This window comes from Solanum pennellii, chromosome 1, assembly GCF_001406875.1.
Source record: "Solanum pennellii chromosome 1, SPENNV200".
NCBI lineage: Eukaryota > Viridiplantae > Streptophyta > Magnoliopsida > Solanales > Solanaceae > Solanum > Solanum pennellii.
The window spans coordinates 6,700,527-6,714,606 of NC_028637.1; the positions used below are offsets into that span (position 1 = coordinate 6,700,527).

At 35.2% G+C, this 14,080-nt stretch overlaps 2 protein-coding genes across 3 annotated transcripts in view; one reads left to right on the top strand and one right to left on the bottom strand.

Moving 5' to 3' along the window:
• The first annotated feature begins 1,071 nt into the window (after positions 1–1,071).
• On the top strand, positions 1,072–6,438 carry LOC107001981 (sphinganine C4-monooxygenase 1-like). Its single transcript, XM_015199949.1, has 2 exons — positions 1,072–1,819; positions 5,492–6,438. Exons 1-2 carry the CDS (start codon positions 1,571–1,573, stop codon positions 6,041–6,043), a joined length of 801 nt encoding a protein of 266 aa, XP_015055435.1. The 5' UTR covers positions 1,072–1,570; the 3' UTR covers positions 6,044–6,438.
• A 1,438-nt stretch (positions 6,439–7,876) lies between these two features.
• Positions 7,877–14,080, bottom strand: part of LOC107007031 (probable methyltransferase PMT2) — a 7,287-nt gene continuing 1,083 nt past the window's right edge. For both annotated transcript variants that reach the window (XM_015205509.2, XM_015205513.2), the window contains exons 2-7: positions 12,391–13,042; positions 12,052–12,262; positions 11,562–11,856; positions 10,711–11,085; positions 10,006–10,083; positions 7,877–8,497 (exon numbers count right to left, since the gene is read on the bottom strand). In XM_015205509.2, the coding sequence (XP_015060995.1) occupies positions 8,263–8,497; positions 10,006–10,083; positions 10,711–11,085; positions 11,562–11,856; positions 12,052–12,262; positions 12,391–13,035 (1,839 nt within the window). In that variant the 5' untranslated portion in view covers positions 13,036–13,042 and the 3' untranslated portion in view covers positions 7,877–8,262. The remainder of the gene's footprint in view (positions 8,498–10,005; positions 10,084–10,710; positions 11,086–11,561; positions 11,857–12,051; positions 12,263–12,390; positions 13,043–14,080) is intronic.

Below are 14,080 nucleotides of genomic sequence, written 5' to 3' on the forward strand. Positions count from 1 at the left end.
TTTCTTTTTTGGTAATATTTTAAGTTTAGCTTTCCACGTGACAAGTTTAAGACCATAAGATCAAAAAATAATTTTGCACATTTGACATAACTTTAATTTAGGACCACAAAATTTAAAGATCTTTTTTATATTCTTAAGCTATGTGTCAAGTCAAAGTAGATCATTCTTTGTGAAATGAAAAAAGTATAAAACTACAGTATATTTAAGTGTTATGTCATACCTCAAGGCATAAGTTTAATAGCATAAGTTATGGGGAAAATGCACAAGTACCCCTTCAACCTATGATCAAAATTTCTGAGACACACTTATACTATACAAGTTATGTTACATAACATTTATTATATAACACGAATTATGTAATTAGGCACAAGATAAATTATACAATCTGTATCTTAAGCCATAAGTTTAGTGGTATAAGTTATATCACAAAATAAAAATTCAATAACACAAGTCACGAATCAAAATAAAATTTTCTGTAAAATCTTGTTCTACAAATAAAATACAACAACACATGCAATATTCTCTAAAAAAAAATTGCCCGGCACAAGTCATAATTAAAGACTCCCTGACACACATATTTTCATTATATGAACAATATATATATAAAAAAAAATTATCAAATAAATAATTATAAGTAAAACTAATTAAAATATATACAAATTGACTTGAGCACCATATTTTTCACAATACAAATAATTGTCTATCTCCATCCTTGCTCCTAGAAAAATATTATTCAACATAACCTTAATATTTTGTACAAAAAGTCAAAATAAATTATTCATGGGCGTACAAATAAAAATATCTTGAAATACTTGACCTAAAATTGAAAAAAAAAAAGTCATTTGATCTCAAAATTAATTTATTTTTTTCGGAGCACACATTAAAACTCTGATTAAATTCGAATCGTGCACTTCAGGGTCCATTCGGGGATGACGCTTTCAACAGGATTTTTTCCATACTCATGGCTGGAATCCGAAACACTTGACTAAGGGTGAAGTTACTCCTACGAATGCACCACAACTCATGTTAGTAAAATTAGTTTATTCAATTTATAAAAGAAAAAATTATTTATTTTATGAAAAAAAATGGTTATACGATTATTATTAATATTAGTACTCTTTGTCGAAAAAGCTTTTCTAGATTCCTCATATATGTTGATGATAACAATAATAATGTCCTTTTAATTATTACTTTCAAATCACAAAAGTCACAGAACATAACCAACCAGAAATAGATCATTATTAGGATTCTTGTTTCCTTTTTTTTTTTTTTTTTGCCTGCTTTACACTTTTGTGTTTTCTTGAATTCCTTCCAATTTCAATTTTTGGGAGAGAATTCAATTTTTAATCCACCTCCTCTGAAAACCCTAGTTCCAAATCCTCCATTTTACCATAAATAAACTCTTATTTTACATAAATGTTAAAATCCCTTTTCACAGCTCCCTCATAATCTTGTTTTAATTGCATAAAGTTTGAATCTTTTTGTTATAGTATTCAAGATTTTTGTTTTATTTGGGTAAAGTTTGAATCTTTTTATCATAGTTTTCAAGAATCTTTTGTTTTAGGGAGATATGAGTATTGATAATGATGTTGTTAGAGGAGGATTACATGTGTCAGATGAATTGTTGGGTACTATTTTGCCAATAGTGGTGTATTGGGTTTATTCAGGATTGTATTGTTTGCTTGGGGGTATGGAGAATTATAGGTTACATACTAAGAAAGATGAAGATGAGAAGAATTTGGTTACCAAGAAAGAGGTTGTTAAAGGGGTTCTTCTTCAACAGGTTGTTCAAAGTGTTGTTGCTACTGTTCTCTTCGCGGTTCGTTACCGTATCACCCTTTTTATTGCAAATTTGTTGATTGATTTTACCATTGTTGGTAGTTTGATAGATGGAGATTGTTGTATTTTTACTTGAAGCAGTTTAATTAGTCTTTGTTATTGTTTTTGAATTTAGCTAAGCGTATCGCGATTCAATGGAAGATGGTTGTTGTATATTCACTGTAAAAAGAAACATATTTAGCTAGAATAGATACTTTGAATTGGATTTGAGCATTCATTTGTTTGATTAGTTGGGTACAGAGGGTTAGTATAACCATCTAATTTGAGATTGAAGATCTATGATTGATGATAGATGGGTTGACCTTTACTGGTGGCTGCTGCTTCATTTTGACCAAAGTTCGGAATTCCTTTTGATCCTTGAATTTAGGTTTAAAATATGTAGATTGGTGCAAGTGTTGTGCAATTATACTTGCACGGTGTGTTCATACCCTGTGGTTGGAAGAGGGATTAGAGGAAGCTGTTATGAAAGGGAATAATTTACTATTTTTGAATTTGGCACTGTCGGATGGTTCCTTATTAGAATATGTTGAGGACCTTTAGTCTTTTTTTTTTTGAAACATTACGATTAGATTTTATGCTGCATAATTATGTAGTCTTGCAGGACGGTGGAGTTTATATTGCAAAGTTCGGTCTTTTCAAATTTCTATCTGGTATTTCTTATCTTCACATATGGAGAGAAGTGGAGATTGATACATTGTTACATTTGCACATGTTTATTAGCTTTATTTTCTTTCTTGGAAGATTCTTAGCAACTCCTTGTATAATTTTTTCGCCTTCCGTCTGTGACTATTTGCCTTAAAAGATACAATTTAATTAGTATTGGATGAGATAGGTCCGGATAAGGCAGAATGCATATAGATGACTCATAATGTTAACCCCATATAGTTTGGGTTGAGCATAGTGGAATGCTTGATTGATGGACCTTGTAATGGTGGATTCCATCTGGCTACAGAAGGTTTCAAACTTACTTCTGATCTTTAAGTTTTTGGATTTAAATATGTCGTTTGGTGTAAGTAATGTGCAGTTTACACTTGCACGGTATTTCATTCCCTGTGTTGGGCCTGGAAGAGGAAATTCCATTAAAAGAGGATGTTACGACTTATGAGGAATAATATTTTTTCATTACGGATTTTGGCTTTGAAAGGCATATGTGTTGCTTTATTTAATAATATGAAGACGTTTTAGGACTTTTTTCTGCACAAACATTAAGTCTAATTGTTGCATAGTTTGTGGAAAGGATGGTGGCTTCTTATTGATGTCTTCCCTATTGTTTATAGTTTTTGGCTGATACAGGGACAGATATATTCGCTTGTCTATGTAGCTGGTATAGATAGTTATTGGGATTATTCTTTTTGAAGTACCCTATCTTTTTATAAACCTATGAAACATTGTGCCTTCTTTTGTCTGAACTTATACATTTAATTTTTTTTGTATATGTATATTCTAAAATGCTGAGGTTGGCAGATTATTCCGTTAAGTTGAAGGGAAAGGGAAGACAGACCAGGAAATAGCACGATTTTGGGTAACTATCAGAAGCAAAATGTGCCGAATAGTTTTAACTGCTGGTTGAGTTACAAGTTTGTTAGTATCTGGAATAGAAAGTAGCTCAGTATCATTTGTTTGTCATTTGATAGGTGACAATGCTAGAAAGGAGAAGAATTGATTTTATATTCTTGGAATAAATTACGCCAAGCTATAGAAGTTATGTTTCCTCGCTGTTTCTTAGAAGTTAGGATTCCTCTCTCTTCTTGATATGTCTCCAGAGATGTTGAGAAGCTCAACTTTTAACACTTCATGTTGAAGAAGCATTGATAAATTGATCATACTTGCTCTATTTATTAAAAGAAAGTAGCTTCGGTGATAAATAGATTGGGTGAATTCAGTGATGCATATCTATGTGAAGTTGTCTGTGATAATCAGCTGGACACCAAAATGTTTTTTTCTCCACATACTAGGGCTTGAGACAAGAGAATCTCTCTGCTTTCTTGTTCATCTTGGCAATATAAGGAATTAGTTTAATGTTGTGCAATGCCATGTCTTAGAATTGGATAAAATGTTTTAATGTTGGGACGCAGGGTTTTAATAGATTGGAAGCTTCTCACATCCTTTATGCTAACAATAGAATTATCCTTTGCCGGGCTGAGGAAGTTCAGTTGAGATACTTGAGAGTCATTCAGTTTTTGTTTGTAACTGTATCTGGGCTGAAGTTTAACGTGGGGAAAATCTCAACTTTCCATTGTGTCAGACAGAAGAGTTCGTACAACTTATTTGGGCATGCCTTCGGGTGCCAAATACAAGCTAAACAAGTGTGGCATAGGATTGCGGATAGATTTGAAAAGCTTGCGACTGGGAAAAGGCAGTACCTATCCTTAGGAGGTAGAGTTGCACTCATCAACAACATGCTTGACTCACTTTCCACCTATCTCATGTCCTTGTTATTGTATGAAAGAAGCGATAAGATCAAAAAGAAATTCCCTGTGGAGTGGAAGTAAGGAAATAAGAGCCTTAAATCTTGTTAAGTGTGACTTGGTAGCGACTAGTGAGAAGGAGAAAAAAGGGTGGATTGGGGAATCAGGAACTTGGAGGCATACAATGCGGCTTATTTAATCAAATGGGTGTGGCGATTTGGTAAGGATAAAAGAAGCCTATGGAGATTGTAATCTCTTCCAAATATGGGGAAAACTGATTTTGGTATTTCATATTTGGGCTGGGTACAAAACATCACCTGGCTTGAGGCATATGGAAACAAATTTGCAGCTTATGACCATTTTTTGAAACCAAACTAGAATTGAAGTGGAAGATGGCAGGCGATTCCTACAGGATTCAGGGATTGGTCATACTCCAAAATGATGGCAATCAATGATCTTTACAGTTTTTCCTTCAATACCACCCATAAAGTATGACCGAAATCCCATAGACACCTTATCTACACTAAGGTCCTATTACCCCCGAACTCATTCTTTTTGTAATTTTGTACACCTTTTAGCTTACATGGCACACCCCGTGACTCTATGCAGATGAGGCGCGTGAGAGATATTTGGATGCCACGTAAGCCAAAAAGGTGTACAAAATTAGCAAAAAAATGAGTTCAGGGGGTAATAGGACCTTAGTTTAGTTAAGGTGTGTCTCTGAAATTTCGGTCGTAGTCTAGGGTGGTAGTTCTACCTTATCCCAAATATGTTTGCATTCTGTTCAACTTCCATGACCACAAATAAGGCAGTTGACTTTTACTTCTATCCCATGTTGTTTCAAGCTAAACTTTGGAGTTGTTGGTCCTACTTTTCATTTCTTTAGTTACACAGTTACAGCTTAATGCATACATCTCACCATAGCTCTTCTGGCATACTGCAGCCAATCGGTGGTTGGGTTGCTTATATTCTTTAAGCAAATGTCTAGTCCAACATCATATGCTTTGGAGATTATTATTCGACCTTGGGTTTTAGAATGTTCATTACCTGATACTGCAACTGTTTATAGTCGTGCCATAGTCAAGTAGTTTTTCTCATGTAGTTTTAGGTCCACTTAATAACTTGTTGCACTTGCGCTCTCTTTTCCAAACTTTCTCATTGTTTGGGATTATATGTCGATTCATTTCTGGAAGCTAAAGTTTGATTGTTTATCTTGTTCACTAAACTTAAACTTTTTCGAACAGGTCACAGGTAATGATGGCGACTCTGATGGAAATCAACATGGCTTCCTTGTTCTTGTTAGACAGTTGTTTGTTGCCATGGTCATCTTAGATACTTGGCAATACTTTATGCATCGCTACATGCATCAAAACAAGTTCTTATACAAGCATATACATTCTCAGCATCATCGGCTAGTTGTTCCATATGCATTCGGAGCTTTGTACAATCATCCTTTAGAGGGTCTGTTACTTGACACTATTGGTGGAGCTTTAGCTTTCCTTTTCTCAGGCATGTCTCCTCGAGCTTCCATCTTCTTTTTCTCATTTGCTACCATCAAAACAGTCGATGATCATTGTGGACTATGGCTACCTGGAAACCTCTTCCATATCGTCTTTAAAAACAACTCAGCATACCATGATATTCACCACCAACTTTACGGAAGCAAGTATAACTTTTCACAGCCTTTCTTTGTTACCTGGGATAGGATACTTGGTACGTATATGCCATATGCACTCGTGGAAAGACCAGAAGGGGGTTATGAAGCTAGACCTGATAAAGATTGCAAGGATGACTGACAAAACTGTTGGGTTGGACCTTGTTTAAAGTATGTACCACTGCAATTTTACCCAGTATTTGCCTTTCTCAGTAATCTGTATATAATTATATATGTTTCTGCATATATTGTTGTATTACTGGTTTTCTTTTTGAGGTTGAAAAAGAAAAAAAGGAAAATAATGTCTTTTTTTTTTCGTTATAGTGTCTGGTTTCCCCTAATTAGCTGTAGGTAGAAGAAGACTACAGGTTCAAGATTGGTTTGTGTATCAATCAAGTGAGTTAATCTTTTTCTCAAGTGTTCTCTACCATAGCTATGTTTTTTCCTCTGATAGATGATTGTGGAGATGTATAAATTTCACGTGTACCTTATTTGGACACCGCTATTTAACCTGTACCAAGTTTTAAGATTTTTTTACACGTCTATGCACTCCGATATACTTCAAATCTGTGGTGTCTAGTGTTGAACTTGACAAAGTCTGATAATTTTGGACAAGATGTTTGAGTTCAAGCAAAATCACCAAAACTATAGCCATATTAAACTTGATACATGGCATATTTCAAGTTTTAACATGGAGCATCTAACCTTCTATGAATACTTATCGAGAGGTCTTGGACTCGAGTCTTAAGAATAGAGAACTTTCTAGTATGGAGCATCTTACCTTTATCGATTTGAATTCAGATTAATTAATTTCAGTAACTTTCAAATATTGAATAATCAAAGGGAATGTTCATATGGGTATGGACAATAAGTCTGGTGCCATGGTACACTGATGGAATTGATTTCTGAAGCCATCAAAATTTATCTGGAAACTTAATACAGATGGTAAGGGGTGTTCATGGTTTGGACAAAAATCAATCTAAATAGATTAAATAAATTGATTTAATTTGGATTTTGATTTGGTTTAATGTTAAGAATTGATAGTATTTGATTTGGTTATGTTTTTTTCGAAAAAACCCGAAGAAATAACCGAACCGAATCAAAAATTTATATACATAAATTTATTATTATACATACATAATATTTATATTCATAAACAATTTTAAAGATTTTATATATGTTTCATCAAAATTTATTTATAATTTACTTGTGAAAAAAAAATCCAAGTTGAAAACATTTATGTTATTGGTTTCATCTTTCATGTATATGAGTATCTATCGAAATTTGTTGTGTGACTGAGAATGTCAGTCTCTTTCTTCTAATGCCAAAATAGTGAATTTTGAAGTTTTAGCCAGTAAATTCAATGATCACAAGTTCTGTAATGACATTCATTCTAACCATTTTTTTGTTTGAATGGATGGTTGTCACTTTTTTCACGTTTTGAATAAATTTTCATTTATTTTTATGTATGGTTAATAATCGAATAACCGAACCAAATCAAACCAAAATCGAAAATAACCAAACCGATAAATGTACATAATATTTGATTTAATTTGATTTTGATAATTTTAAAACCGACTAAATTGGTTTGATTTTGATTTTGACCAATAACCGACCCAAACCAACTGGTGAACACCCTTAGAGATGGTAATTAGTTACATGTGAAGCTCATACAACACTAATCGAAATTTCATCAAGTTACTGAATTTTAGCTGTGAATTCAGACTCAATGATCATCTTTAACATGGCTAATGACATTCACAAAATTCCCCAGAAACTACAAGATATCAATGAGGACTTTAAGTGTCAAAGAAACATACAAGTAAGCGAGGTAATGGCGTGGCAAACGCCCTCGCTAAATCTGTCACCACGATTCAAGATGCAACCAACGTCCTTTAGAAGGAGGACGAAAAAACATTCATCTTGGTAATGTATGCAGTTAATGAAAGCTAAAATGAATCACGAGAGACGAGGGTTCAAACGCCAACAAGAGACCAGGAAAGCTAAGTGGTTTCTCCCCACTTGAATTGAACACAGTACAACATCTGTTTTTTTCATCAGGGATGAAAATGCTCCTAAGAATACATCAAAAGTTTCAGAAAAGATCCATCATGTAGTGTGGGGCTTCAAAGAGAAGAAAGAAAAATAAATGAATGCAAGTTCTACAAAGCATAATATCATACAATATAATTTATGGATCCATCAATAGAAAAGGTTAAACACACATACACCATATAGCCTCGTCTCATCGACCAAAAATTTCTTGTGTTGAAGGTTCTGTAATAAGCTACTCATTGAACTTCGATAATGGAAGTATTGGTCCTTGGGATCCATTAAACCATCACTGTCTTCACTGGCATCTTATCGTGTGGATGTGGAATTATCATCCCCCACAGTCCAGTATTGTTTTACTGCTACCAGTATCTTTTCGGGAACAAGGGGACCGTCTTCATGATCTATCAATTTGGAGTCCCATCTTATACCTCCTATTATCTTCTTTACCTTAATTAGAACATCTATATCATCTCTCAGAATAACAGCGCCTTCTGGCCGCAAAATACGGTCCATCTCTAAGAGAATGTCTTCAAAGTTGCACCTTCATGATTTCAAAAAAGAAAAGCCAACAGAGGAATGTTAGAATACTAACTTGACCAAAAGCAAAAAAGCAATTTTTGCTTCTTCCCCATTACATTCTGGAATCTTATCCATAATAAAGGCGACACAGCAACCAAAAAAAAAAGGCAGCCCGATGCACAAAGCAGGCTGTGTTACCAACAAGAAGAAATAATAGACTCTGGATTAGTCAAAACATACACTTGGCCTCTACTTGTAGAATATACAACAGGGAACCCCGTGCTTGAATTTGAAATTACTCCTTAGAATTACCTACAAGTTTAAGCGGCTAAATAGTTGCTGAATTCGTCCATTATAACTGACCTATTTTTCCTTTTAGCCTATATATCAATTCAGCAAACTTTTTCTAGTTGCTTAACCTGTTGTTCTAGCATCGAATTCATATGCGAACAAACCAGCCAACCTCCAAAAAATGGCATTTATTTTGAACATATCTCTTAACTCTAATAGAAATTAGAAAAGTTCTTACTTGTGCAACCGAGGGTGCGTCTACTGCTTAGTGGTCAATGAAGTGGGTGGAGAACCATGAGGTCTCAACCTCCCAAATTCAAATCCTACTGGAGGCAAAAATACTGAGTAGGTGAGTTTTTCCCATCTAACCGGGCCTTGGTAGACCGTTACCTGATACCTATTGTTGGTGGAGGGCAGCAAGTACCCCATAAATTATTCGAGGTGTGCACAAGCTGGTCCGGGCATGACAATTAAAAAACAAGTGCTTACGTGTAGATCTCAGCTTACCCAAAAAAAGCATCTACTGAGGGAGGATTATGTCACATGATCAAACCAGACTCACTAAAGTTAACAATTACAAACATGATGCACCAATAAAAATTGCAAGTTGGTCCAAAAGTAAAGTTGACAATTACAAACCTGACCAATGAAAATCGCAAGTTGGTCTAAAACTAAAGTTGACAGTTACAAACATGATGCACCAATGAAAATTGCAAGTTGGTCTAAAATAAGACATGATTTTCATTCATAGTATTATAGTTATGCTAGTTGCATAAAGCTCAATTTCAGAATGGGATTCAAAGGAGGCAATTAGGTGTGCTCCTTCGAGTCAATTTATATCATGGTATTGACTTTTGACTGAGTTTAAGAAGTTAACTTGACTTGTATATTATATTAGTGTTAAGGATATATTAATAATAGTTGAAAAGAGTTTGATCAAGAACGATCATATTGAAGCTTGACAATTGAATAGTTTGATTATTTTGAACTTTTGGAAGTAGTAAAGGACAAATAAAAATGGAATAATGTCAAAACATTCTATATATGAAATAGGAGATGGTGGTGTAAAATTATACCACCGACTTATTCTTTTTATTTCCAAATTGCAGTCATGTCAGATTGGCATTTAGCCTCATTCTTAACAGCCACAATACTATCTAAGGTTCTTGATCTCAACGGCGAACGAGCTGAAATACAAAAAAAGAAAAGGAAAAAAAAAAGAGAAGTGGAAATACTTACTTGTCCTTGTATAAACTGAAAAGACCATGAGCATGAATGAGATCATAAGTCCTTGGGTATGTAGAGAACGCTTCACACCTGAAACACAATAACTGTTATCAGAGTGTAGCTTTTCAGCAGGACAAGAGGAAGAGAAAATTACTGAATAGTTTGAATTCCTTATGAAGAGACAAAGTTAGAAAAGCAATTTGTTAAAGTAGCCTGCATAGGATTGACATTCCTTATTCCCACGAAGCAGAAAAGATTTGGTGCTACAAACAAATGCAGCAACTTATATAGTTGTGTGCATATGTGTAATTAAATTTTACACCCTCAGATACTTACGGCCTCTTATTATATTTATCTCTTCACCTAAAGGATCGTGATTATAGTATCCTCTAAGTTCATGTTATAACTACTATACCTAAACAAGAAGTAAAAGTGCAAACTAACATATAAATGAAAGTAACATTAGATCAAGGTGTCCTTTCATATGACAATTCCTTAATTTTTTTTCAAAGCCATTGATACAGAACAAAGGTTTCCTTTGATGGTCCTTTGCGTTTAAAACCAAAGACTAGAGAATACAAGATTAATAATCACTCACACAAAATCGAGTTGCAAGAGAACTGAACTTCCTACGAACGAAAAATCCTTGATAAGTTATCAAAGCCACAACTATACCAGATAAGTATACAATTGAGCATAGGAGAGAGAAAGCCGTACCAGTCATGATAAATTCCGATAAGCCCACGTTCATAAATGACTCCCAAGGTATTTTTCTGGGCTATCGTAGGCATAACATTCATAACCCACAACTTGGGAGATTGAAGAGCTGCAGCAAAACCTCCAAGTCCAGAATTCATGTCCATGATATTACGGTACCTTCCTGTGTCTATGAGTTTGTTAATTTTCTTATAAGCACTAACATGCTTCTTCCATTTCCTGTTGTCTTCCAGATATGACTCAACAGAGACTCCAGAAACTAGTCCATTAGCAATTCTTGGAGGAACAGCAAAAAGTCTCTCAGGGAATGGTTTTAGACCTTCATCATCACCATTGCCTTTGCTTGGTGTTATGCATGCTTCCATTTTGTTGTACCTGATCAACAGAAGCAAAATAATGGAATCCATGAAACTTGATCTTCAAAATTGAGTTTGCGCTGCAATATACGTAGTATTAGGTGACATGAAAGAGTTTATCCTATTACTTTGCTACACTTGAAGCGGCCAGGCTATTAGAAACAATTCTGTATTATGCATCTAACTAGCTTGCACCAACAGGCTTGGATGGTAATTGCACAAGGTAAATATCCACTATATCAGATTATCACAAAACTGTAAGTACAGAGACTTCTAGATATCTTTCCGCATACTGCGACCTTCTTTAAACACAGTTTGTCCAATGAAAAAAGTTCACATCATTCCAAAAAGTACTTGTATAGTTTTAGCAACCTGGTTTACAGTAGCACAAATTTGCCACTCATGGTAGGCAAGAAGCATATTCTCTTTAGCTTTTGCTTTAAGCAGGAAGAATTTCCAACATATAAAACTGAACTGTTTAGAATGATGACGTACCAGACATCATCTGGATCTGTCGATTTACAAAGTGTAGCTTCAGAATCTTCTTGCGTAGAACGGCATGAGTCGGCATCCATCCTTTTCTGCCAAATAGCAGTCTCACCCTTCTCAGATTTCTTCTCCCAGCAAAGAAGTTTGGCAATCTCTTCAATTTTCCTTTGTTCTTCCTGAAGGTCCTCCATGGGGCGTTGCCAGGCCTTGTAATTAGTCTTCCAATTGATCGGAGGGCCAGAAAGCACCCAGTAGCCACCAGGTCGAAGAACTCTATCAACTTCCATCATGAGGATTCCATCTGTATGAAGAAAGACTATGATATACAACAAAGAACAGCTACCGAAAAGGCTAAGATTTCAATAAACCATAAAGAAAAAACAAGTAAAAGAAGAAATTAAAACCAAATGTCTTCCAAAATTTTGAAAGGTCACACTTTTTCGAAATTACAATTCGTCATCAAGAAGGTATTCTTACTACCACACAAGATTTATACCAGCAGCTCCCCATGGGATTAGACAGCGAGAACAATGAGCCATATCAAAGGCCCTAGATGGATATGGCATTTTGACTGTTCCTAGGACGCCAATTACAGCAGGTACACCCCTTTCAAGAGCAAACTGAACTTGAGCTTCATGTGAGTCTCGTGGAGCAAATGACATTGCGATGACATTCCTTTTCCAAAGATAAGCACCCCAACTTGCAACCTGGTGTCATGAAACATTTGTTAGTCAAAAAAGCCAACACAACAACAAGAAGTACTTCTCAAGTAGGTAAACAACTGAGACATGGATATCTTTTGCTATAAGAAAGGTTTTCAGTGTACAAATCATACCCCGCAACCAGTGTCCAGAGCAGTCCGAACAGTTCCATTTTGAATTGGGATTACAGAAGCAAGCTGATCAATATATTTATCTGCTCCTTGAGGAAACTGTGTCCCTCCTCCAGGGAACCTAAACACATTACCTTCATACTGAATCCAGTTCTGAATGGCCTTCTCGACCGTCAAGCTCTTATAGGGGGCATTCACATATGGAACGTAATCCCGACTCTTTGGCCATGGAAATGGGGCGACATACCCCTTAGGTGCTGGAATAAGGCAATTCAACTTCTTTTCTGGAGGCGGACAATGCCTTTCTCGATAGATCATATTTTCCCTTGGGAGGTGCATAGCACGCTTTTGATCTTGACATGGTGTATGATCAGTGTAACGAGGACGACATGGCTTAAATTTTTTGACTTCCGTTCCTGAATCATCAATACTACCTGCTTGGCCACCATGACGAGTCTCAAAATTGAGATTTGGTAGGATATTGCAGTTCTCACCACTCTTGGTGACTGCCAAAGCTATACTATCTCCCTTCCCGACACCACTTCTCTGCCATGATCCAAGCAAATAGAAGAAGAAACAGAGACCAGCTACAATAAATATTGACACAGAAGTCCTGGTCCTATTGTCCCCCATGCTTTTGTTTGCCATTGCTGTCCTGAAATGATTTCAGCATTGAGTTAGGAAAGCGAAGGAAGCTGAATACCGATACACATGTTTTTTTAAATGTATCAGAAGTATAGCAAGATCAGAGCATAGTTCTACAACAATTTGCTTGTTGAGGTCCCAAAAGATCATAGCTTTAGGTACCGAATGCTTTTTAGTGTACAAGATTCTAGAAATTAGCAGAAGTCAATTAAAGCTACGAAAGGAAAAACAGATAAAGCTCCTTCTTCTCCCTGATACTCCAATAACTGCAAATAAGGTAGCAGGAGGTCACCATTTAATCTTAAACACCTAGCAGTGTACTAGGATCAATATCAAATTTTTACTCCCTCCCTCGCAATTCATGTGACACTTTTTCCTTTTCAGTCCATTCTAAAAAGAATGTCACATTTCTATAATTGGAAACATTTTTTGATGACCACATTTCCATAATTGGAAACAATTTTAACTTTAAAATGATCATTTCCCCTTAACGAAATAATTTACAGCCATACAAATGAACAAGTAAGAATAGTTATTACATAAATTTTATGTCCGGTCAAATGGTGCCACATAAATTGGGATGGTTGGAGTACTTGTTTTCCAGTTGGAATACACAAAAGTTTAACAAACCAACCCATAAATCAAGCTTTTAAATACATTCTCTTTTTAGTTTCCTAAACAGTAAGCGGGTATTTTAACAAATAACAGTGCCTTTAATAGACCACCATTAAAAGGTACAGAACAAAAAGAGAGAGAAAAGAAACATGAAACAAAAAATTGATAAAATGCTAAAAACTGCAAGTTTATTACACTTTAACTTCACCTAAGAAGTTAAAATGATACAACATAACAAAAGATTTGAACTTTACACAATTAATGGGTCTAGAAAGTGAAAGTTTCACTTGACAAATGAATCAATCAAATTGACAAGAAAAATAGAACTTTAAAATCAAAAACCCCAATGAATAAATGAAAGATCAGCTATATAGGGTTGAATCAGCATACCAATAGCATGAAATCCCCCCCCCCCAAAACCCCCCCCCCCCCC

Excerpts from the sequence above, each read along its gene's own strand:
- LOC107001981 (XM_015199949.1), top strand. The coding sequence starts at position 1,571 with ATGAGTATTGATAATGATGTTGTTAGAGGAGGATTACATGTGTCAGAT. Across the intron at positions 1,820-5,491 it reads TTGCTACTGTTCTCTTCGCG|GTCACAGGTAATGATGGCGA; the intron begins GTTCGTTACCGT and ends TTTTTCGAACAG.